Raw genomic sequence first — 27,054 nt, 5'->3', positions numbered from 1 at the left:
ACATTTCTGGGGTTTGCTGTTTTGTTTTTTGGTTTGTTTTTTTGTGGGGGGGAGGCCATAATATTTTCCATTCCAAAAGGCTCATTACATTTTCATATGATACATATTCCCCCAATGTATTCAGCTAATTTTAAAATGTGGGAACGGGAATACTCACATGCTCCAAGTTACCAAGCTCTGTGAAATGAATATCAGTCTGCAAACAAATCACTCATTCTTAGCTATGGTTGTTGCACACTTTCACCTTCAGAGTAGCTCAGGTCTACTGTCTAAATGTAGCAGCTTGGTGACAGCAGACACCCAATGGGGATTTCCATAGGTAGAAAACTGCATAATCACAAGGCTCCTGGTCAGTGCTGAAAGAGTGCGGGATGCTGATTAGGGTTGCTGATCAAGAATTTATTTTCTGGGTCACCTGCTGTCAACCAGGCCCTAATGCCCTACTTCTTATTTTAAATGTTTTCACATTGCAACTGGTGGCACTGAGCTCAGAAAAATAGCCAATGCACTGAGCCAGGGCTGGATTCTTATCTTATTCAAACTAAGAAGTATGTAAAGAGTAATGCCACTGAAGTAGGTGAAGTTATAGCATAAAAAATGGGAGCCACATTTCACATGATAATGAAAAAGCTTAGTGGGTAACAAATATTTTTGGGTAATAACCACAAAAGAAAGAAAGAGATACATGATAAATAGGCCACTCTGGCTAGAGTAAGTGGGTATAAATTCCCTGAAGTGTAGCTAAATCTACTAGTAGGGTAAATAGTGATGTATAGGTGAAATTATTTTAGAGGACTTTTTCACTGAATGCCAAAATCTTCTTTTTGAAATCAATTACAAATCAAACTGATTTTTAATACCTTCACTGCTATAAGTAATGGCTGCTTCCTACTATAATGTGTGTTCTTATCACCATTCATTCTTTGAATAGTGACACCTAATAACACAGGGGTGGACAATTATTTCAGTTGGAAGGTCACTTAATGAGTTTTGGGGACGTATCAGGGCCACGTCCATCTCTCTCTATCTCTTGCTTTTTCACTCTCTCTCTCCTCTCCTCTCTCTGTTTGTCTCTCTCCCTCTGTCTCTCTCACCTCTCTTGCAGGATAGATCCTATAAGTTGGTGGCCATTCACCTGCTGGCTGGATTGAATCTGTTGGCAGACCATCATAACCTCTTGCCAATGGCATGGTATACAACAACAAAACACAGATCCTATACATTTTAGTTATTTAAGGTTCAGGTGCATGAGTTGGAGAGAGCCCTGAACAGCTTTAAAGAAGAGTTCTGTGGGCATCTTGCACATTTCCAGAGCAAGAACAGATCCTTTCCAGGTTGCCTTTCCAAAATAAGTAGTGAAGCCCTGTCTATGTCGAAATCTGTGTTGTCATCCTAACACATACCCATGCATGTACGCACACTCACTTTTGTTCCTATTCATCATTACTAGTTTGTTAGTTCTTGCAATTTTAGGGTAAGTCTCACAATCTTTCTATATTTTAAAGCTGTAAGCCTTTCCACATTCAAGTACTCCCATTTGACTTAAAATAGTTTTAACTCATTCAAGCAAGGACAGAATTCAGCTTAGTAGAAGTCAACGGGAAGTTGAAGCATCTTCTCACTGCTGATGTATGCACATTCTGACTAGTAAAAAAGTAAGCAGAAATAAAAGAAACAAAAGGTCCTATTAAGATAGCTCTTAGTTTCAAAGACCATTCTGTTAGTTATATATTAGTGTCTAATATACCATAATATTCAAAGTTCAGATCTGAGAGTCAGAAACAGAATTTGAAGATTCCTTTTAACTAGTGTGAAAATTGAAAGAGTAATATATGAAAGGATGTCACACTCTCCGTCCTTCATCTTATTTTTAGCCCTATAGTTACTGTCACTGTTGCCAGGAAGATGATATTCTGGAAGATCTTTTTATCCAATTATTTATTGGAGGTGAAGTTTCAGATTTCCATCTTATCATAATTCTTGTCTTTGCAGTTAGTAATGCTGGATTTAAACATCTTTAACACCCCTAGAACTTGTCTACAAAGGGAGGAAGACGGGGGAGTCAAGTTTGTACTGAGCTGAGATGCACAACTTCTGCATATTTCAATACAGCCATCTGGCTCTTTTTCCTGTCTGATTCATGGCTTCTGCACAGGGGATGACTTTCTCCACATTAAATGCCCAGCACTGCCAGCAGGTGTCCCATGTTCCTTTGTGCTGCTCCTGGACTCTGCTTATGACAGGATTTCTAGGCACGGGTTTCAGGCTGTGAATCCCAGCCACACATAGGCATCTAACTATTACCTAAGCCTGAAAGAGAGGTGGGGTTTCAAGTACACAAGCAGATTTTTTGTTGTCTTGTTCAGGCTTCCTGTGGTCAGTGTAACAAGAGCTTGAAGTATAAAATATGCAGAGCCATATGACTTTAGGCATGGGGGAACTTTTAGGCACAGCACCACACCTGAGTCCCTTTTTAAATCCCTTTATGAATCCCTTAATTCCTCTTCTGTAAATACAGGATAAAGCTTCTGCCTTTCTTCACAGAGATGATATGAGGTACTTATATTATATTGATGGGTTCTATATAAGTGTCAGAAACAGACGGAGATGAAGGTTGGAAAGGAAATATGCACGTGAGCTTAAAATTGCTAGGAAACAGAAGATATGTTTATGATTCAGAAATGTTGGGTACTATACTAAACAAAAATATTTAAAAATAAATAATAGGTAAATGCAATTAACTAAATAAACAGCTGATAATTATTGAACAGTATTAGGAAACAGTATCTACATGTTTTGTCATATAGTGAGTAATTATTCAGTATCTGATTTCCATGTAGCAACTGTTTGCCAAACACAGCTGGAGAGACTGACATGTATGTTGATCTTGTATACCTTACATAATTTCCACATAAAGCACACATGCAACACCCAGTTTGGATCTCACAGCCCATGTAGAGAAGTATTGTATATTGAACTAGTAACCACAGATAAATATTTGAGTTAAAACCATAGGCCCTTTCTAAGAAACTCATTCACACTAGGCACGTCTACACGAGATGCTTACTGTGCGGTAGCTTAATAACACTGTGCAGTAGAGAGTTGGTCAAAACCATGTACTAAACTAAACGTACAGTAACTACAGTGCATTAATGATTGTGTAGATGTGCCCACAGACACCTAAGATATATTTCTGCTAAACATCATGGAAACAGGCAGGTCCTGAATGTGTCCTCAAAAAGGCTGTCCGACCTACCAAAACTCTCATACAGTGTCACATTTTAACAGACTTTCCTGCACAATCCTGTTCCAAACGTGCCACTTTTGGTTAAGATATTTTAAGGTGCCTATCACTGCAGTGACTATGAGCTTGTAAAGTGATAACTCTAAGACTGATTTAAAAACTACTTGTGTCCATCAAATTTCACATGCATATAGACATGAAGCCTCTCAATTGTATTCTTCTGGATGTAATAATATGTAGTAGTTTTCTAATCCATCTGAGATACTTGTTTATGCACTCTTAGCAAATTTTCTCTCTTGAGGCTTGTAAATGTTTCTCTCAAATCTCTTCCGCAGAGCATTTTGAATTACAGTATTTTAAAGGGACATTACAAAAGAGTGATTATATTGGTTCTTAGAAAATGAATAGTTACTGTATTTTTTCACATGCAGCACGCCCCTATATATAATGTGCAACTTGTTTTAGAAGGGAAGCCTGAAAAAAAAAAAAGAAAAAAAATGCTTATTCCTACTGGTAACTGAGTAGCAGCAGCTAGAGAACTGAACCTGGTCCCAAGTCTTGTGTCTGAAGACTAACCCAGCATGCCAGGTTCAAGACTACATACTGAATCCAAACCTGTGCATTGGCTGCAGCATAACAAATCCAGGAGTGGATGCTGGGTCTGGGTCCAGACACTGACATGTACCAATTCAGATCCAGCACACTGGCTCTGTAACTACATGCTGAGTCTGAACTCATGTGCTGGATCTGGGTCAGGCTATGGACCAACCTCACATGTCAGCCTAAAATCCAGCACATGTGGCCATGTCATCCAGCTTTGAGTCCACAGGTCCAGAAATTTGGCAGTGGAAGACTGGTGGCAGCATTAGCTGCTGTGGGTCCCAGAGCCATAATATTTGACACTACCACCACCCTCCCAACACCAAATTTCCAGACTGATGGGGATCCATTTTTTGTGCATATAAAATGCGTCTCTTTTAATCAGCTGGTTGTGGGGGGGGGGAAGATGCAGGTATTCTGTGAGAAAATATGGTAATTCTACTTAACGTTCACACTAGGCAGAGCTGGCTAAAACAACAACAAAAAACAAGAAGAAGTTATTAATTATTTTTAATAAGTAAAAAAGATGCTGTTATTTAAAACATGATTAACATGTCCCAAAAACAAATTGTCACTATTTTATTCATTTTACAAAAATAAATTGTTCTGAAAAAGGCCATTTTTTTGACAAAGAATTTGTTCTGTCCAAAAGCTTATGGCCAGTTCTTCATTGTCTGTAGAGAAAAATTCCCATCTCTAGTATGTGAGCATTCATGTATATTTGCTTAATGTAGCTAAGGCAATCTAATTGTGTGTACAATGCTTTTGATACACAGATCTATTTTGTGTGGCATGTATACATGAAAATAGATGCAAGGGTCCCTGTAACTCACATGTAGACCCAAGTCAATGTACAAGAAAAAATGTATTATAACACACCACCTAAAATAGGAGTTAGTTCAGCTTAGTTTTGGCAGCAGTCTTGAGAGAGAGAGGTTTATTTCTTTATCATATTTTTCTTCTCATGAATCCCATGCCACACATATGTATAATCTTGTGTATTCAGATAGAATAATAAGAATTAAAGTGTGACTTGGAGGAGGTTTTAAACAAATTATTGGTTAGAATTAAATGTCAATTAGATTTTTTTGAATGCACCATGCCTCACTTCTGCAATGAACCCAAACCAGTGTTTGCCAACTTTGTCCTTTCTGTGATCTCATGTTACAACAGAACAAATGGTTCATAACATCCTTTCCCATTTATCCATAAGAAAACAAGCTCCCTGGCATCATTCATGACATGTCTGTGGGCATGTTTAGATTACCTACCCACAGTACTCTCAAGACTGATGCCAAAACTAAGTCACATCGACTGTTTCCACCTAGAGTACTCCCGGCACTGAGGACACTCTAGGGACACAGCCCAGCACCCATCTCAAGCAAGCCAGAGACAAAGATCACAAAAGCAGGAGTTATTATCCCTAATAATCCTCATTGTTTAGGATTATTAGGGATAATAGATCAGGGTTTGGTATACACAAAGTGGAAGTGGAGGAATGCAACTTAGTTTTCACTGGGAATTTCAAGAGTGTTGCAGAAGCAGTTTAGACTTCCTCCCAAACAGAGAATCCATAGTCTAAGACATGCTATAGACAGCAGCACAGATGACAGGTGGCACAGCAAAACCTGGAAGCAAGTCAAGTTTTGCTACTACCAAGTTTCAATTATTTGATTAAAAATCCAATATTGTGAAGTTGGTGCCACTGTTCCTTTGTCTCGTCTCCCATGAATACCAGTAGATTTTGTTTCTTAGCTGAAAGAACAGCGCACTGAGAATACTAATTTCTTGTTAGTGAGAGAAAGTCATTGTAGAATAGTTCATAAGACTTTCTTCTATCCATGTATTGATCTAGCTGAGTAGGAGGCGTTGAGTAGGACAAATAGGGAGGTGATACAGTGACTCCCCAAGCAAAAGTAGGGCAGGGTGGCACCTTAGAGACCAACCCTGTTCAGAGAGGCTTGAGCTTTTATTAGGAACAGCTTACTTATCAGGCACTAATTCAGCTTCAGACGATTATGACTAACTACCACAATGGCTCCCCAGTTAAGTGGCATTCAGGGAAGCACTTGTGGTAGCAATTATAAATCAATTATATACTCCCAGGATCCAGAGAGAGGTATGTATCTGTGTTAGTCTGAAGTCAGGCAGAAAATTAATCTTATAGGATAACTCAGGGGGTGCATGTGCACCCCCTGAGTTATCCGCACTTGCAGCAGCAAAAATAGTACTTTTTAATATAATAGCAAAAAAAAACCCTTTGCTGCAGTGCACCTCCCTGCATGTGTAATTTGGTATAGGTCAAATTGCCCAATGTCAGGCAAACTACCCTTTCCCCACACCTCCTGGCTCCCAGCATGGTGGCAGACCTAGGGCACAACTAAAGGAGTGGAGAAACTCTGGCCAGCAGCCAGAGTTTCTCCCTGGAAGACCAAGTCTCTGTGTCTGCTCGTGCATGCTTCTGTCACGTATGCCATGCTGCATTTTTTCTCAACGTTTTGTTGGGGTGGGGTTTGCTGCTGGGATTTCCCAGTAGCAAAATTTTCCCCTGCACTCCAAATATGCAATGCAGGGCACATCGTAACATGCCAGGCATGCAGTTTGTGGTGTCACAGAGAAGTTTGCAGTGCCACAAACCTCATGTGCCTGCACATCGGGATACAGCCAAGGGTGTCAAACACACAACCCTCAGGCTGAATCCAGCCCATGGAGACCTATGATCCAGTCCGTGGGCCTTGGACCAACCCTGCACTCCACAAGCAGTACATGGACTGGCACAGTGCACTGACTATAGAGCTGGTCAGGATCAGGTTGTGCCAGAGGCAGCATGCAGGGCTGATCTGGCAGGGAACCAGATGCATCGTGTGCCCAATGTCAGCCTCTGTGTGCTGGCTCTAGTGTGCGTGTACAGCCTAAGGCTTGATCCAAACTAGCCCAAGAGCCAACATGCAGGACCAGACTGCCAGGGTGCCCCATGCAGTGCACACCCCAATCACCATGCGTACATTAAGCCCTGGAGAGGGGCTGACACATGCAGCACATGGGGCTGGACTGGCCACACGTACAGCATGTGGCACATGGGGCTGACTCTGGTGCAGAGCTGGCTCTGGTGCAGCCAGATCCAGTTCACAGACCAGCCCAGCAACCTTCATCTGGCCCCATATCTGACACCGCTGGACTAACTGAATCACAAGCAACAGCTCACTTCATCATCTGTTGCTCATGAAATCCTTCAGTTAATCTATAAGGTACACCTTTACCTTGTCTTCTCCTAGGATCCAGGTCCAAGTAACGACCTCTTTTGTCAACCTGGGAACTAGAAACAAAAGGATAGTAAAGTGCTAAGAATTACTTCTCAGATGAAAAGAATGAAACAGTTACATGAGATAAGTGTCAATGAGCTGTAATAGGGAAATTAGCTGGCCGCCACTGTGGAGCCCTAGGAAAGAGCTGGGCCTTCCCAAATCCAGTGAACATTAAGTATTAAGGAAAAGCAGATGTGTATAGATAGCTAGCTTGTTGTTTAAGATCTGTTTCTTCTTACGTGGCCTTTGTGTTAAGTAAATGATACCTTGCTTTAAGGATGCATTTTGGTCACCAATTACTTCATTGCTTCTGGAGGGACCAGTGCTGTAGGGTCCAAATTTCAGTCAGATATGATGAGATCATCCAAATGAGTCATAATGGATTGCAACCAGGACCCAGTCTCTTGAGTGAGAGAATTGCCCATTTCCATCCCAAGGCAGGTGACTGTTAAAGCCCAGAGACCTGAAAGGGGATTACTGGAGTAGGAGAAAATCTCCTGAGAGTCATGAAAGATCTCAGAGCAACTCATAGTGTGTTATTTGTATAAAATGTTGTTTAAAGAACAGGATGCACTTGCTGCAGTTTTCAAACAGGTTTAAAGTTTAGCTGGATGTGGATTAATCCATGTCTGAAGTGCAAGAGGTGTGGATAATCATGGCAAAGTCTGCATATGTACTTCTTTCCATGTTCAGACAATATGTATCTTCTGTCACGTGAATATTCAGCAGTAGGGGCAGCTGTGGAGAAGCAAGGATATACAAATGGCAGACTTAATTTTGGTCTTTGTGTTCAAAGCTTGTCACAAGGAAATCTCCTTCATTTTCCTGAGAACGCACAGTCCAAAATTTAAAAAATCATAAAAATTAGTGGGTAGAGTCAATGGCAGCGGGGCTGAACTCGATGATCTTGCATGGTCCCTTCCAGCCCCTAATGTCTATGACTTTATGAATGTCTATGAAAAAATTATTGTTAATTTTTGTAAATTCTAAAATTTTGAATATTTTTAATGGGTCGTTTCCCTTTATGTGTCAAATAACTCAGATGATACAGCAAGGGTCAGTCTGCAGACAACAGAAATATGTAGTTCCTTGAACTGTTTTCATCTATTTAATTTTGTTATGGACATCTAGTTCCATTAATATTTAGTGTATAGGAACTAATGAAAAAGTATGGTGAGTTAAAAGGGAGCAGGGACTTAGTGTGGTATAGATGTTCATCTGTCTGTGATGGTAAGTGAAAGCTAAATAAGAGGCACTTTGCCCTGTTTCATTCAAGGGCAAGTTGTTCCAGTTTAGCTTTTACTTACCAGAGAAGCTATTGTTTGTATTTTATTTTGTCTGTGCATTCCTTAAGCCTCCACAATATGCTCTTATGTACACTCTTCTCCACACACACACACACACACGCGCGCGCACACGCACACCAGTGACAGTGTTAATATGAACTGAAGAACTTCCTTTGGGACTTCTGTTTCTTTCAGCTGTGAGTAAATCTTGTTTCTATGTATAAAAAAATACTTCTTAGGGGCCAGCAGGTGGCTCCATTTGCCAATAATTCTGTTGTAAAATAACCCTCTTTTATTATGGCCTAAAAGCTAAGTGGTTAGACTCAAATAGAAGGTGATTTATACACAAATATGCCTATATATGTTTGTATATAAATGTGTGTATATACACAATAGTAGCATTACAACAATAAATAATTAGCACCATTTATAATGTATAAGCACTAAAATAAACTGTTATACATAGACCTTAATAGATACATTTTAGAAAGATTTGCCCTAAAACTTAATTTCTTTTTCTTTGTGCAGCTATCAATATTAGCCATCCCAGCTTCAGTGGCATAGATGCTTTTGGCTATACTTCATTTCTAGCCTATTCTGCAATCCCAAATATCAGCTTCTACTATGAATTTCACCTAAAATTTCTGTTGGCAAATCACCACTCAGCATTACAAGATAACCTGATATTTTTCACTGGACACAAGGGCCAAGGTGAGTTGTTTTAATATTTTTAACTTTTCTTTAGGAGCATGCTAAACCATGAAGAACAACGTACTTAGTATTGGAAGAGTGAAGTATGCATAGATTTATTTTTGTGCGCTTGTGTTTTGAATATATATTTTATTAAGAGAAAATATTTCAATAAAATTATTCTATAAATAAACATCAATCAAAAGAATCAAACAATACAGTGATTTCATAAAAAGAATTATAGTAATTTATGGTGATTGGAAAAGCTCCCAGATTTATTAATAAAACAAAGGGAAAGCATAGAGTGAAGCTTCTCTTACTGTTTTGTACCACAAACACAAATTTGATAACTGATTTCTATTTATTTTGGCCCCATTCTGATCAGATGTGGAATATATCCCAGCATGGTACTCCATTTTGTGTCTGAAAATCAGTCCACAAGCCTGTGTGCCTCAAGCCCTTTGTTGGGTAGCAGACCAAGTGTAGAACCATGGATCTTCTAGTCTTGAAGCTCAAGTTAATATAATGTAAACTAATGCTACCTAAATATCAGGCCCTGTCCACGCTGAAATTAGAGCCATACTTGTTACATTCATGTAACTGAGTAACAAGAAACAAAAATATATATTTTTACTCGTTAAAGAAACAACCATGCTTAAACATGATCACAGTTAGTACATTATTGAATGTTGTGGAGTTCTCTACACTAGACTTAATTTGAATTCCCCCATAGCACTGGAGTGCAGTCCCTTCAGGAGTGGAGCACTGAGAAGGCTGGTATAGACAAGCCACCAACATCTGCTAACGTTTTCTACTATTTTGACATCTAGACTGTCTACAGAGATACGTGGTTCCCTACTGACATGAACATTCCCACATTTTCCTACCCATTAGGGCTCTGCAATATCAGTAGTGAAAAAATCTCAGAAAAAAAATTCAGTCATAGACAAGAGATGATTTCAGAGTTACTTTGATCAAAACTCTTTATTTGTCTCATATGCTGTCCTGGAACTCATTTCTGTAACTTTTGTTCTTTGGGCTTTTCTGCATGGGTTGCTTTTTGTCATTTGGTATGATAATCTTTCTTCAGATTTAAACTTAGTAATGTCAGTGACCTAACCTGTATGTCTTTCATAGCATCATAGAAAATTAGGGTTGGAAGGGACCTCAGGAGGTCATCTAGTCCAACCCCCTGCTCAAAGCAGGACCACCCCCAACTAGGTCTTCCCAGCCAAAGCTTTATCTAGCCAGAACTTGAAAACCTCCAAGGATGGAGTTTCCACCACCTCTCTGGGCAATCTGTTCCAGTGTTTTACTACCCTTCTCCCCTTCTAGTGAGAACATTTTTCCTCATATCTAACCTAAACTTCCCTTGCTGCAACTTGAGACCATTGCTCCATTGTTCTGTTATCCGCCAGCACTGAGAACAGTCTAGCTCCATCCTCTTTCAAACCCTCCTTCAGGTAGTTGAAGGCTGCTATTAAATCCCCTCTCAGTCTCCTCTTCTCTAGACTAAACAAGCCCAGTTCCCTTAGTCTTTCCTCATAAGTCAATAGGTCACAAATATAGTTTCAGTTAACAGGAAAAGCTAATGCTCCAGGGAGATAAAAAGGTGAACAACCCTTCTTTGTAGTTTTAAGAGAGTGAGATTTCAAAAGTAGCTATTTTAAAAACATGTTTGGGAAGGTTTCATGCACTGTTGTATGAGCTAGACATAAGAAATAGAGAGAAAATAATAGGAAACACACTATTTTTAACACACTTGGCTTTTTAGCATTTTTTTTTTTTGTATTTTTTCTGCATCTCCCCCTCCTCCCCTCTCTTCTACTGTTCAAGTTTCCTGGACTATTTGGAACTACTTCTCTACCTCCTCATGATAAAACAGCCACTTTCAATTCACTTTCTGATTTTAAAAAAATCTAATTCTTCATTGTTTACTCTGATAGATGACTTCACATGAACAAGAATAACTTGCATTAGTGACAAATGCCTTGCTTTAGCTAGCTTTTGTTTTAAATCAGTTTAACTTAATTCAGTAATTTGTTAGGCAAACCAAACTGACTTCATCAAGGATTAACTAGTGCATTTCTACTAGGAATTTGCCCAGCATTAGGTAGATCTGCTTAAAATTAATCTAAAGGAGTGCAGGATTTACAATGCTAAATAGCTATCTAGTGCTTGAAGGCTCAAGGCTTTGGTTTCTCAGCTGGCTCAAAACATGGTCTTTACCACTAGCTAAACTGCAGTCATTATCAATTTAGCGGTACTCATTTTCAGCAATAGTGCTGTTTCATCAGTTCTATCTGTTCACTCTTGATGAACATTACCCCACCCAATCTATCTACTTATTATGGGCATAAACAGCTTTGAGCCATTTGCTGTACTGGGTTTATCATTATTAGAAATGACTCAGCTCACCAATCTGAATGTGGTGTTAGGCAATCTATCACCTATGCGGGTAGTATTTTGTATTGTCCAAACACTAAATAATATTCATACCTCCTTTTTTAAGGACAAGAAGAGGTCACAGACATTCAGTGCTATTTCAACAATCTTTCAGTGAGAGGAACTCAATTTCACACAAAGTGAACAAGTGTAGATGACTCCAAGTTGAAAGTGTTAAGAAACGTGACTAAGCATAAATAAGACAGAGGTGTTCAGTTTCATTGCAAGGGATGGGGAAAATACAGTTAGTAAACAAATGGAATAAATGGTAAGAATTGCCTAGAATTTCACTAAAACACGCATGTAATATGAACGTTGTCTTGCCTATATTACACATATACAGACAGATTTACTCACCCTTCTGTGTTTTGTAGTAAGTCCTCTTTTAATTACATGGGTTTATTCAGCAGCAGGGGGCGGGGAGAGAGAGAAAGAGAGAGAGAGAGAGAGAGAGCAGGGAACCTTTGTCTTAGATTTAGGCCAGGAAAGCAGCTGCTGCAGGTCTGGATGAGACCAAGGTGGCTCATGTGGCAGATAGTAGGTGTGTGGAGTGGAGGAGAGTGGACAGTGCAGTGGGGAGCACAGGGAAGGGGATGTGTGGTGTGGGGAGGAAGCGTGGGGTTAAGGGCAGCAGAGGATTTGTCTGGGGAAGAGACACTGAGCAAGCGGGGCATAGGGAAGGAGGTAGGAAAGAGGGCATGCAGTGCAGGGAGGAGTGCAATGCTTGGAGCAGCACAGGGAATGGACACATGGTGTGGTGGGGAAGCATGGGGGAAGGGGCAGCATGAAGATCATGGGTGAAGAAATGGGTCTGGCAAGGGGAAAGGGACACATGAAACACAGGGAAGGGCACAGGGGAACATGAATGCAGTGTTAAGGGACCATAAGGAAGAGTGCAGGGGAAGGTGAGCATGGCATGATGAGAGTGCAGGGAAAGGACATGGGAATGGAGCATGTGGTGCATGGGAAAAGGGATACACAGAGCAGGGTGGAGCATGGGAAAGAGGGATGTGGAGTGGTGGGGGAGCTGCTGTGGCTCTGATCCTGGCCCCAACTGGGGCTGGAGCCAAAGTTGCTGCTACTGGCCAGGTGTGCCTTTCCACCATGGTAGGGACAGAGACAGAGTGACTGCAAAGGCAGGGAGGGATGGGCAGGCACCAGAGGAGGACGAGTGGCAGGAAGTGGAAAGCACATGGGGAAGCAGGCAGCAGAGGAGCAGGCACAGGGGATAAGTGGCAAGGGAGAGACAAAGACTGTGGGATAGGCTGCCAGTCCCCAGCTGCTGCTTTCCCTGCCACTACTTTCCCTGTAACAGTGGTGGAGGGGATGAATTTAAGACAACCCTCCCAAAACATCATTTCGGACATAAATTTATAATTTTCCACTTCAGGAATCTAATAATTGGGGGATCGTCTTAAATTCAGGGTCATCTTGGATTCAGGGAAATACGGTATTCTACATAAAAAAACTGCTGAATGGTCAATATAGGGATTAGTCATTATTCTCACAGCTATCTTTGGCTGTCTTGAGTTTTAAAAAAAGACTTTGAAGTGATGTTTCAATATTTTCATTAACCAGAACATCTAGTCTCATGATACATCTACGAAAAACAACAGTACTGTACTGGGTTCTTATAACATATGTTTCCATGAAATTCCACGTTCAGTCATCAGAGGGCACCAGAACACAAACTTGAAGTAAAATTAGAAAATAAATGGAGACCATTTAAATCTCTGTATAGCAGCTTTAACTCTCTATTTTTAAAACTAGGTAAGTGCAAGGATTTAGCAAACTGTTTTAGCCATCTGCAGGAAAACTTCATTTCTTGGTAGGAGGACTTCTCTTATTCCATAGAGAAGATATGCTGTTGTTTCAGTAAGTCCTTTTTTAATTATCTTATGCAAATAAACTTCCACCATTTTTCTCTTGGGGAGGTACTTTTACCTCCTGTAAGATTTTTTTCTGTCAGGAAATTGCTTGATACTTAGTTTATGTATCCCCTTTCTTATTTTCTTCTTATTAATCCAAGTTAGCATCATCATGCACTACATCAGTATATTCTTCCCTTTCTTTCTTCTAATTAACTAATGAAAAGCCAGAATCAAAAAAGTACTTAGGCAGAATTTTGATGGTTAAATCCCAAACCATAACCCACAAAAGCCCCTCCTAACCATTTAGGCACCTAAATTTTCATCAGTAAAGTTACACAGGTGCCTAAATTTTTGCTACTGCACGTGGCCCAAAGCATTGCCACAGACCATCTCCCACCTAAGGCTTCCCTGTGACTGTGGACTACAAATCCCAGAGGCACCTGGAAGCAAGCAGAAGACGTGATGAACAACCCTGCAGTCCTGCTTCTGTGATGCTGGATTACAAATTCCAGAGGCCTGAGGGGTAGCAGGAAGACTAAGTGCCGGACCGCCATGGCCTAACACCCCTTGGCTTCTGACCTAAGCCACTGCAGCCATGTGGCTGCATTTCCTGAATCAAAGGTAAATGTGTATCCAGTTGTTTCTCAGTTTAATTTTTGCAGCCTAGACTAACCTACAAAGACTGAATCGACTCAGCCTCAGGGTTGTTGACTCTCTATACTTAGCCAAGGTCATCTAGTCCAGCTCCCTATTCAAGCTTGACTATACCATCTCAACCAAGTGTCTGTCTAACATGCTCTTAAAAATTTCCAAGGATGGAGATTTCACAACTTTTCCAGGTAGCTTGTCCAATATGTGACCACACTCATAGTCAGAAGTTTCCTCTTCATTTCCAACCTACAATTCTCCTGCTGAAGCTTGAGGATACTGTTCCTAGTTGTGTCCCTTACAGTCACAGAGAAAAACCCATTTCTATCCTCTTGATAATCTCCCTTCAGGTATTTGAAGACTGCTATCAAATCCCCCCTAGTTTTCTCTTCGCCATACTAAATTACCCAGTTCTTTCAGCCTTTCCTCATAAGAATGTTTTCCCAAGCCTCTAATTATTTTTGTTGCTCTGTGCTTGACTCTCTCCAATCTGTCCACATCCTTCTTGAAATGTGGGGCCCAAAACTGGACACTCTTCCGGGTGAGGCCTCACCTGTCCTGAAAAAAGGGAAGAATCTCTTTCCTTGATTTTTAAGTGACACTCCTGTTAATCCAACTCAGTACACTGCTGGCTTTTTTCACAACAAGGACACAACAAAGGCTGGCTCATATCAGTTTATGGTCTCCTGTAACCTCAAAGTCCTCATCTGCAGTCCTGCAGCATAGCCACTCAATCCCCAGTCTATTTTTGTGCATGCACTTATTTCATTCCAAGTACAGGACTTTGCACTTTGTTGAATCTCATCTTGTTGATTATGGACCATTTTTTTCAATCTATTCAGGTTATTTTGGATCCTATCCCTACTCTCTAGGGTGTCTGTAATTCCACCCACCTTGCTGTCACCCCAAAATATAGTAAACAGACACAGTATCCCATCAGCCAAATCATTAAGATACTGAATAGTACTGGACCCCAGACAGAACTCTGGGAAACTTCACTTCACTCTGGGAAACTTCTTTACACTACTCCCAACTGGATAGTAAGCCACTGAGGACTATGTATTGTGTATGATGATCCAACCAGTTATGTATCGCCCCTACAGTACTTCCATCTAGTCTGTATTTCCTTAGTTTGTTAATGAGAATGTCATGAGAGATAGTGTTAAAAGCCTTGCTAAAGTTGAGTTATATCGTATCTACTGCTCTTCCCCCATCCACAGACCCTGTTACCTTATCATAGAAGCAGATCGGGTTGATCAGGCATGACTTGCTCTTCATAAATCCATGCTGGTAGTTTCTGGTCACCTTGTTCTCTACTGGGTGCTTCCCAGTAGATTCCTTGAGAACTTGCTCCATGATCTTTCCAGATATAGAGGTCAGGTTGATTGGTCTGAAAGGTCCCAGATCCTCCTTCTTCCTTTTCCTAATGTTGAGCACTATATTTCATTTTTCCAATCATTCAGGACCTCGCCTAACTTTCAGGAATTCTCAAAGAGGATAGCTAATGGCTTTGAAATTACCTCCACCAATGTCTTCCTTACACTAAGGTGCATCCCATTCCTACCAACTTGAAAGCACACTTAAAGGAATAACCCCAGGGATCTGTACACAAAACAATGACTAAATGCAGGAGGCCGTTTTGAGTTATACATCTCACCCTCAGAGTCTGGTAGAGAGGTAGAATTTCAGCACGCCCTGCACTTCAGTGTTTCCTGTTAGCTTGCAGAGCTGCCTCCTGTTCAGCATATTGGCTGTTCTGACTCTCACTGTGACATGCTTGACTCTCCCATTCACTGTATGGGGCTCTACTCCCAGAACTCCACAACCAACATTTAAGTGAGCTGACAGTGCATTACCATACCTAAGTTCCTATGTGAATATGGGCCAAAACCATTAAATAAATGTGGGTCCAACCTTGTTCTCTCCTTTTCTTAATTAAATACCTTCTGCATCCATACGTTTCTAGATTTCCATTACATACTACAATCCAACCCCAACCCCCTTTTCATAGAATCACAGAATTTTTAATAAAAACCATATTTTAATGAATGGGTGTTCAAATCTTCTGTCTGGCAAAATAAGCTTCCATCTTCCTTGAGAAGCCAACAGGCAGGCTTATTTTCTTCCTTAACTTGTGTTCTGGTGACTCTTATCCTCTTTCTATTCTGTTTGCTCCTCCTATAATCCTCTATTATGATAGATTAGTGCAATCATATAGGAAGCATTAAAAATCCACTGTAGATGTTCAGTCATTTTATCTCAATGACAAGATTACCTCCAGTGAGTGTTGAGAAAAATTATTGTTCAGCAGTATGTTTAGATATTACAATTTATTTTGATCATTATAACATTTTGAAGTTTGTTACAAAGTGCCATTAATATCATGCTGCTGCAAAGACCTTTCTAAAATGACCTTTCTATGCCTTTATAAAATATAATTAAACCCTGAAGGCCAGTGTTGGCAGTCTTTTGCTTACAACCGTCAAATAGTTTTATTAGTTCTTTCTGGACACTATTCAGAGGGTTGGCCTGTGAACAGAAAGAACAGATTTCTCCCATGTTCATCTACAGTATCCTAGTACCAGTATAATTATGTTCCGGTTTTTCAACAGTGCAGTTTAATTATTACTACAACAAAAAAAGTGTCTACATGAGATGCTGATTTTCATTAGATCGTCTTTTAAGATGTTTTTCAGACACTGATGCTGCTTTGCTTAGGTACTTTTCATTGCGTATATATAGAGAATAAAATGAAATAAGTACATACAGCTACCTTTTCCATTATAAAGGCAATCATCTGCAAAAAATGACTTAGGTCAGTACACCATCACTTGAGGGACCTAGCTAACTAATGCTACATAGCCTGGCCTAACAGAACCATCAGTGACTTCCTGTATTTAGCATTTAGTTTAGATTTAGCAGCTCTAGATGACAGGATGGGAAAAAAGACTTGTTCCTACTGTATGCATCAAACATAACAAAACTTGACCAACCCTTTATGAAACAACTCTGGATTAAGTAACATATTAACCAAATTAGAGTTCTGCTGAGGTATGATATTTGCAACCTTAAGCATGCTAGACAGAAAGTGGCTGTGGACTAGCAAATCATGGCCCCCCAGAGCAGGGCAGAGAGGCCATGGCTTCTTCTGCAGGGCCCATGGTAGTGCAGGGTTTGGTCCACCCCCTTACCCAGAGGTAAGGAGGTATCCTTACCTGTCTGCCAGCTGGAAACTCTGGCCACGGTCAGCTGTGACTGCTGGGCCATGGTTTGCCAGGCTGCAGCCACTTCTGGGCTGCAGTTTGCCAGGCCACAGCGTAAAAACTTTGGAAACCCCTGATCTAAAGTATGGAGTGTGATTAAAAGAGTATATGTTTTTGACTTCTCTGGAGTTTGATGATAAGAGATAGTTTTAGTCATTTAAACCAGATACTGCTAAGCTTCATTTATTGCCCTCTTTGTGATGCATAAGAACTGAACTTGTCTGTCTTTTCCTCTAGTTTAAAATAATCTTTTTGTGAAGGATTTCTTCTGATAACAGACTGTGTAATGCTGAAGGTTAATGAAATCAAATAATTTCCCATGGACTTGCAAATAAATGGTTCCTAAAATGAAAATCTAGAAAATGTTCAGAGAATGTTCTACACACTCTGAAAACATTAAATGCCACTATTCTGGAAAAGGGTGGGAGTAAATTTCTAAGTTAAAGTCTCCCCTAGAACCCATAGTCCTTGGTTCTTCTTGCCTGCATTTCCTTCCACTTGAAATCAAGCCCCTCCATCATTTACCAATTCCCTGTCACTAAAGGCAGTATAAATGTGTGGGTGAAGTTACTTGTTATGCTTAGACCATACTGGGCGCATCTGCATGAAACAACTTAATATGCAGTGGACTGTAGAGGTATTAAATTTAATGCGCAGTAGCAAAGGCACATTAATGAACTTATAGACACTCCCACCAAGTCTCTGGAATAATAACAAAATCAAAGTTAAGGATTAATGCTGTTTCTTGCATCCATCACTCTGACTTGCCACTAGAGGACTGGAGAGCAGGGCATGGCTTGGAGCCAGGACACCAAGCTCAGGACACCAAGCTCCCCCTGCTCTGAGTATGGGGGAGGGGAGGAGAGTGGTGCATCCTGGAATGTTGGAGGACTGTAAATTGCTTGTTTTATCCCCACAAAAAAGACTAAAAGTTATCCTAACACAGGCTAAATAGCACAGCCTAGAGTTAACCATTGCCTGAAGTGGCATAATTTTAGACATTCAGAGGGCCCCTAGCACAAGTTAATGAGCTTTAACATGCAGATACTTATCTTTTAAGTGCCCTTAGTATGGTCTAAATGTAATATGTAACTTAGGGCCTTGCTATATATTACACTTGGCACATACTAACCACACATAAAACACTAGCAGTTAATAAGCATTTAAGCAGTAAAACATGTGCTAAGTGCTATCATAGTATAGCAAAGTTAGGACTTTTTTTCAACAAGGAGCATCTCCAGATCTGCAGAGCTAATGTCCAAGTGCTCCACAGAGGCAATCAAGAAACTATGGTGCAGTGCTGAGGCTGGTACAGAAAAACAGCTATTTATCAGTCCCAGTCCTTGAAGCACAGAGGAGTCTGCAACTGGCTCCAGTCCAGCGTGGGTGCCTGTCAGTCACAGTCCCAACCCTCCACCACAGCAGAGTGGATTCGAGACTTCATTGTGGTATGAAGCATCATGCAACTGCTCATAAATCTTTCTAACTCCCAGTAATTCTTACTACAATCTAAATAAAACACATTGTAAGTGTATATTGTGACAAGGCCCTTAATTCCAAAGCATCAATGAAGTCACATCAGTAGTGAGAGTAGAATTCAATGTTGTTCAGTAACCAAAAGACTTAGTAGTGAATTTAGATAGGTTGGTCTTATATGTTCCCCACAGGAGTGCTTGCTTGGGACCCCCAGTTATATACAGTCTTTTGGACTACCCCCTGAAGCCAGGCTAAGCATAGCTCCCAAACAGGTAAGCCCCTGGTTCCTTGGACTCAGCCTTTGGGTCCCTGTCCCCCCCAGTCATCCATGTCCCCCACAGAGTCTTGTCGTCTGATTCAGCTCCAGAAGAAGGACTTTACCTCTTCACGTGGATGGGACTGCAGCAAAGCAGGCATCTCTTATAAACAACACAACCATGATTGGTCAAGCACAATACAACAGGCAAAGTCTTTGCACCCCGAAGTCCAAGCAGTCTGTCAGGAAAACCAGCCCTGGCTCTTCTCTCTCAAGCTTCTTAGGCTCCCTTCCTGCCCCCCCCCCCCCAGCCCATCTCTGGGAATCTCCCTTTTCAGGACTTTTTCTCAAGTGTAATGGTAGTGTTTGAGTGATGTTGTAGGAATTATGTGAGAAGCGACGATTTTTTTGAATGATACCTTTTCTTAGACCAACTGCATGATTGGAATGTTTTTTCATCATCACAAAGAATGCCTTGCATTCAAAAACTTGTCTGCCTTTATCCCACCCATGCAGTTTGTCCAATAAAAACTATCACCCGAAAAATCCCTGCATCTCTCAAATGTAAAGTCCTCCTTTCAAGTGCCTCTCAGCCACCAGAAACTGCAGGGAGTCTCTTCAGGTACTTTTCTAGAGTTCACCTGATGTGCAAGCATGTGAAATAGTTTTTGGTTCCTTGATGGCCTATTAACTACTAATGAAGCTGACTTTGGAACTAGAGCTATGGAGACTTGCCTAACACAATTAACCCCTTCTCACTGAAGTCAGCGGAAGCCTTTTGATCAATTTTGACAATTTTTAGTATCTTCTGCTTTAAAAAGATTCCAAGCTATGTGAAATTGTGAACTGACTGAAATCTGTTAATTACTTATCTTGTGTTATTATCAGAGCCATAACTTTAAAAAATCTTTAGGATTGTGTGTTTAAAATAGAATTTGGGGGGGGAGAGAGAAAAAAGTCATAATTATCCTTACCCTAGTCTTGCAGGCAAAGGCACTACTAACACTCAGATCTAAAGAATTCTCCTATACTCTCTCACTTAGACATTATAGCATCTGAAAATTAAATACCTTGCCCCAGGAGGATGATCTAAATCAAAAGAATTAGGTACTTAGGATAGCTGTGCAATCAAAGGGGAGAGTTAGCTACTTCCAAAGAGTAATCCAAAGCATTACCCCATAGACCAGGGGGTATCAACCAGGGATGCTAGAAATTCATGGTAGCAAAAACATTCTGACCTTTTGTGGTCTTTCTGAGTTTTTGCAACAGACGAATTGCTCTGTTGTTTTTCCACAAGAAAGTCAGAAAGTAAGTGAAAGATAAAAGCTAGAGTTTTCTGACAAATGCTTTGAATTTAATGAGGTATCTAGAATCTAAAAATATTGAGAACCACTAATATAGACACTCATCACCAGGAAGGTGCCAAGAGCTAGCTAATAGGAAATGCTTAACACGGGCCTACACCTGAACTCTTGTTCCTCCTTGGACCTTGTGGCTGGATATACCTCACCAGGACACCTAACCCACATCATTGTCTTCAAGGTTAAAAACAGATGACCAGCTTGATTTGAATTTAAGCTTTTTATCTTGCAAAACCCCCCAGACCTTACAGACGGACAACCTGTGAATTATCCAAATTAACAGTTTGCCTCTAAATCACTGCAGCTAATTTGAATTAATTACCATTTAAGCCTTGTGTGTAAATAACTATGCTGCAACTTTTTAAATGTGAGTCATATCCCAGACTACTCTGAGCCACATTAAATCAGTTGCCTGTTTTTAGCCCAAGACAACATACAGCTCTCAGAGTCATTCTCAGTCCAAGATACGGGAGTGGTGTTAGTGCACATCCTTAACATTACCGAATTGATTACATCAATGGGAGACCTAAGTTACAGCGCTTCCTTAGCCCAAAGGGCTTCCCAGCATCCCAAACTGTGAAATCATTGGAATGGAGCACTTTCCATCCGTCCTGTTAAAGAACCTTGGCTACTGGCTGGTCCAGAACACAAGAGTCATGCTATCAGGATAGACAACAAGAAGAAGCCTAATTCCATACTGGAGGGCCTTGTTACATACATCTTATGCTGTAAGGCAAACAAATGTTAGTCAAATTAGTATTGTTCAACTTAGTGGAGCAGTCACACCCTAAGGTGAAAAACCATCTCTGGTTTTGCCTACATGACTGTGACTTGCTTCTAGAGGCTTAGTGAGCTAGGGTAGGACTAGAAGATAGGGTCAGGACCAGCTTGCTGCTCCTGCCTGGCAGAGCCATCTCTGTAGCTCTGGAGCGCCCAGTGGCCACGGTGCCTCCCACTGCTGTCTAGAGCAGCTTGCTGCTTAAGCTCTTTTTCCAATCCTTTTTCCTCCAGAGCTCTCCCTCCTGCTCCACCCCTGCCCAGAGGCTACTGAGGTACCACCTGAGCTCCAAAATGCCCAATCCTTTTTTGTCCAGAGCTCATCCCCCTGCACCACTGCCAGGAGGAGCAGTGAGCCTGTCCAAATGGCAGTGGGAAGCACCATGGCTGCCAAGCATTCTGGGGCTGTGGCACTTGCCCTGCCCAACCTGCCTGGGAGGCAAACTGCACCCGAGCATCCCTGCTCACCCTGACTCAGAAAGGTCCACTGCATCTTGGGATGCTGGAAAACTTCAACTTGGAAAGTGGCCACATCTTAATGGAACTGGATCAAAATTAAGTGGATTAGAAATAATCCTACCCTGGAGTGACGTAACTTTAAAATGAATAATGAGTGCCGTAAACTACTTAAAAGGTGTTAACACGCAGCCAAACCAGGGGTTAAGAGCTCCAGAAGCAGCCTAAAATTATGATGTAACAAGGCATGTAGTGGCTTAGAGCTGTCAGCAGGAAGGGAGAAGACCTGGGTTCTCGTCTCAATTTACTTAATGGCAACATGCCATTTTTGTAGAATCACTTTTCAGGAGACAATTGCATTTTATGACCATAATTATGTTTCCATTGAAGTTTATGGGAATTTGTCCTAAACTTCAGTTGGAGAAAGATAGCTCTAAATGATATCTATAAATGAATTTCTCTTATTTCTACAGTTAAATTATATTCACAAAAGACTAGGGGCAGCCCTAAAAGCACAATTATTATCAATTGCTGCAAAATTATTTATATTAATGATTATTCAGAATTGTTTTATGTCAATAAATATCTGACCTTAATGCTAATTTATGCTTCATATTGGTGGGGGTCAGCTTTTTGGCAGGCATGCCACAGTTTAGCCCTACACACTCCCCAAGTGTCACTCTCATCCCTTTCTTCTACCCAATCTACTGCTCAGCTTTCTGCTTCCTGTCCTGTACTCCCTGATCTAATCCTCTGCATTCTGCTCCCTGCCACTGTGCTGCCTGTCCTTTCCCCAGTCTACTATGTCACATACAGAGGCTGCCTGTACCACTTGTGGCATTCATGGTGTAAGCCTGCCACCCCGGTATAAATAGTGTATTTCTAGATAATTTAAGAAAATTATTAATTGTAGTAATGACATTTCACTTGTTTGTAAAAAGTAACCTGTATGATCTTTTCTACATCTTTAAACTGATATTTATATGTTGTTCATCTTGCTGTTTCATTGTTAAGAACTTTTACAGCCAGTAAAGAACTACAACTATGTGGAAGAGTAAGATTAATTTACTTCTATAATTAAGAACAAGTTTGAGCCATAGCCTTACATTAGTTGTTGTGAGACAGTGGCTGACTCTTCCTAAATTAAATTAAACAGAAATTGTGCGCATCACATAATCAATGATCATCTCAAATGCTCTCATTAAGCCACATTCTGAGTTATCTGAGAAATGTACATAGACACATTTATAATGTAATGAAAATTGGTTCTGAATCATTTGAAAGCATTACGGCTAGCATTATACTTTTTACTACTAGTTTCAATAAGTACTAAATACAAAATAAAATGAAGGCAAGAAATATATGAAAATAAATTCTTATCTGCTAGAAATGAGTGGCTTCCTGGTAGAGAGGCAAGGATTTTTGTGGGACATGTATTTTATTGGACCAACTATATGGTTGGGATAAAGTTAGACAAGCTTCCAAATGTAAGACATTCCTCATCAGGACATGACAGATCCCACAGGGGCACATAATTCAGCTTTAGCACTCTATTCATAATAATGATACTGCAGAAAGCAGAGGTGAAAATCAGTAAATCATTATGCATTGTGGAGAAACCCCTTTGTTGCTTCTTCCAATTTAGAATTGATGCAATAGCACCAAGGCTAGGGACAGAAATTACACATAAACCACTTCAAGTGATCAGTGCACATAAACCAGTTATAAACACATAAACCAGTGCACATAAACTGGTTTGAGATAAACCTGGTTGAATGTAGTATCAAATTTAACTAATTCGGCTCAAACTGGTTTATGCAATGTCTATCCCAGACCCCTTGCTGATTTAAATTAAATCAGACTACCCCAGCATCCCGGCATGCCCTCTGGGCTGGGCAGGTCTCTCTTCTCGACAGCAGAGCTGGGCCTTCCCCTCTGCTCCCTGGCTGCAGCGTCAGCAGTCCCTGCAGGCACCTGCCTGGCTTCTGCTCTCCCATTCCCTCTGCTAAGCAGGCATTCCCCCATCCATCACAGACACCTCTCAGCATTAAACAGCAGACCACATGCTGGCTACCTCTGAACTGTGGCACACAGGACAAAGGTAGAATCAACAGATACCTGATGATGTCTCTCTGTTTTTTTAATGGGGTGACACTGAGTTAGAGGTGATAAACATTCCCTGCTGAGCTGTTTGGGGAGGAGGGAACCCTCCCTAATCATGGGGCCTGGCCACACACCCCTCTGTTCAGCTCTATACAAGGAAAGAGAGGGCTTCTCAAGTGCTGCCACTGCCCCCCCCCCGCTTCTAGCCTGAGCCACTGCAGGCATGTGCCTGCATTTCTGGGAAGTCTGTCTGGTTAGAAAACCCATTTAGCCTAGCCAGGTTAAACCAACCTGCAAAGATTGAATCAAAATTCAGGCTCAGGCTTTTTTAATGTCTGTCCCTAGCCCAAGAAATCCTAACTGATATCAGGGCACCAACGGGACTGAATAAACAAATAAGAAGAGACAATACCTTCTCTGAGGAGCTTACAATAAAGTGTTGGGAAACATGATAAAAACAGGATAAATATGACACACCTGACCCCAGATTCAGTCAGATGTTCCTTTAAGGTACACTCCCAGGCTGTTCTTGTACCTATAGAGGTGTCTTTCAGCCCCAAACCCCTCTCTGCTATATGCTGCTTCACCACTGAGTACAGACTGCAATTGCCAATTTCTGCCAATGGGAGAGAGGGGTTGGGCCTGAAGTACACTATTATCTCCTTTAAGGGATAGTTGACTATTGATAATAATTGTGAATAATGAAGATTTCTGGTATTGCAATCCATGGAATACAATACTGATTATAGCTCAAATGGATTATAATAATGAGATAAATAGCCAGGCTGTTCTTGTTCTTTCAGGTCTGAATGGAGATGACTTCTTGGTCCTAGGCTTGCGCAATGGCAGGGTAGTGTACAGCTACAACCTGGGTTCTGGCACTGCCACTATCATTAGTAAACCACTCAACCTGACACTCACTGTTCATGTGATACATCTGGGCAGATCTCTCCGTAAAGGCTGGTTGAAGGTAAGGAACAGCTATTGAAATAAAAGCAGTTTTAGTGCATATAGACATACCATCAGAATAAAATGCTAAGCATCTGCAAGAAAAAATGGTTTTAAAAAATTACACTGTTCTTATGTGTCTCCATTAAGATATCCAGGAAGCAAAAGAGATGCCAGATGTTTGTGAACAGGGACGTGATTCCAAGGTTGAAATGGTTGAGTAGTGCGAAATTTCTGTTGAGAGTAATTTCCTTTGTTGTAAGTAATGTAAGTCTTTTCATTAAAAGGTGGATGATCAGAAGAATAAAACTGTCACTTCTCCAGGGAGACTGGTTGGACTCAATGTCTTCAGTCAATTTTATGTAGGGGGCTACAGGGAATACACTCCAGAATTCTTACCAAATGGATCCAGGTTTAAAGATGGCTTTCAAGGTAAAGATCACATTATTTTTTATTCCTACTACTATCTCTAGCATAATAATAGAATTCATTAGGCAGAAGGCAGGACAGGGTCATCACTCAGTTTTCCACTGTTTGTTTGTGGGTTTTTGATGACTGTGCTAGAAGAGGTTTAATGAAATCTTCACTTCTTCCCGTTTCTGATCAAACTGGAAACACCCAGTCTTGTGCTATTTCTTTTTCCTCACATTATTAGTCAGTCTTAAGCAAGAAGGCATTGTCTTTTTATAGAGTAAAGTAGTTCAGATTCTCCTTTAACCAAGTTCTTAGTCACTCTGACTTCTGTTATGTGCATTTGAGGTGCCAGTTTGAACAACAGGCTTGGTGATATGGAAAGCAACTTGTTGTTTTGTACTGAGAGGGCCAAAATTATGCTATAGCCAGAGGATATTTTTCCAGTGCAACAATCTTTTGAAGTTTATCCATTAGTAATTATGATTATGATTATTTTTGTACTTGTTCTTTATTTATGTTTGTCCTACTATTTCTAATAAAAAGGTCCTAGTTCTCTGTGTGCCAGTGCACTAATCAATGCATATTATATCAAAAGATATATTTAGCACTCTAAGTTTAGCCACTTAAACCAGATACTGCTATACTCTGGATTTATAGTAGTGTAATGAAGTACAAATTCTGAATCTACCAGATCAGTTTTTGCCCCCATCCAGTCTCAGAAATCCTCTTTTTCCATTGAGTTTCCATTAACTGGTCTTATCTAATCAGAGATTCACCTCCCCATTGCCCTTCCAGGAACCTGTCCTTCCATTCAGACCGCCCTCCCCCCCTCCCACGCACCCCAATGAATCATGTCCCAGGATCAGAAATATAGTCTCTCTTCTGAAATCTTCCCCATCTTCAGTCTCTGAAATGACAACTTCTCCCCATGTCTGTCTCTGTTGTTGTAACTGGAGCAGCAGGAGCTGAAGTGCCAGGGAAAATTGGAACAGGCCCACCTCAGATGTCCTATACATCTTGTTTGGATCTACAGTGAGCAGTTGGAGGAGACCCACAATAAGAATTCTAGAAGTGAAAGTCAGGACAAGTTATTTAACAGTCATCTAACTAAATCTCTCAGAATTATGCAGTTGTTGGCTATGTGGTTTCACTTCTACAACAAAATATATTTTTCTTGCTAGCAAGCCATATACCTATAGAAGAAAGAGGCATTGAGAAGGGCATTACTTCCCTGCCTTTCAGAAGCAGCAAGTAGTGTAATGGGGAGAAGTGGCTGAATAAAAAGCACAGAGGGGTGAAATCATGAATGGTGCGTGTCCGCGGCAGCTGGTCGGGGCACGGCTGCACTAGCAGTGGTGGAAGCAAAGTGGCGAAGCACACCAGTGGTGAGTGGGGAGTTCCCACAGATGCCACTGGCAGCGGTGCGGGGGTGGTGCTGAGTGCCAACCAAGGGTCAGCGACCACCTACAGGTGCCACTGGCAGTGTCAGCAGTGGCCAGTGGGGATTGCTGACTGCCTGCAGATGCTGCCGGCGGTGTCGTTGGTGGGGTGTCAAGCAGCAACTGCCCACAGGTGCCACCAACAGTGTCGGCAGCACATTTTTGCAGGGGGTGCACAGCCATGTTCAGGGGGGTGCACATGCACCCATGTGCATTCCCCACGCATTGCTCCTGGGTGAAATATAGAGCAACATGAAAGAAAAGAGAGAGAGCATGGAGTCAACCAAGAAGTAGCAGGGCAGAGGCAGCTGCAACACCTGTGTGTCAATGCCCATGATTGTCAGCCAGGGTTCTGCGAGACCCAAAGGTGTCATGAAACCTTTTCAAGGGTGCTCTGCATGGGTACTGCCATTGCTACAGTCAAGTGAAACTGCCCAGAGCGCTTCATGCACCCTAAAGCAAACAGGAGTGC

At 41.2% G+C, this 27,054-nt stretch overlaps 1 protein-coding gene across 1 annotated transcript in view; it reads left to right on the top strand.

Moving 5' to 3' along the window:
- EYS (EGF-like photoreceptor maintenance factor) overlaps positions 1-27,054 on the top strand; it is a 1,897,540-nt gene that overhangs the window by 1,768,285 nt on the left and 102,201 nt on the right. Inside the window, exons 43-45 of the mRNA XM_090034512.1 lie at positions 8,964-9,146; positions 24,585-24,751; positions 25,017-25,161. Coding sequence (XP_089890638.1) covers positions 8,964-9,146; positions 24,585-24,751; positions 25,017-25,161 — 495 coding nt within the window. The remainder of the gene's footprint in view (positions 1-8,963; positions 9,147-24,584; positions 24,752-25,016; positions 25,162-27,054) is intronic.

The sequence above is a fragment of the Crocodylus siamensis genome, chromosome 1 (assembly GCF_052110815.1).
Source record: "Crocodylus siamensis isolate JL-2025a chromosome 1, ASM5211081v1, whole genome shotgun sequence".
In the NCBI taxonomy this organism is placed as follows: Eukaryota; Metazoa; Chordata; order Crocodylia; family Crocodylidae; genus Crocodylus; species Crocodylus siamensis.
The sequence above is the reverse complement of the archived record's forward strand: the minus strand, read 5'-3'. Positions and strand labels throughout refer to the sequence as shown.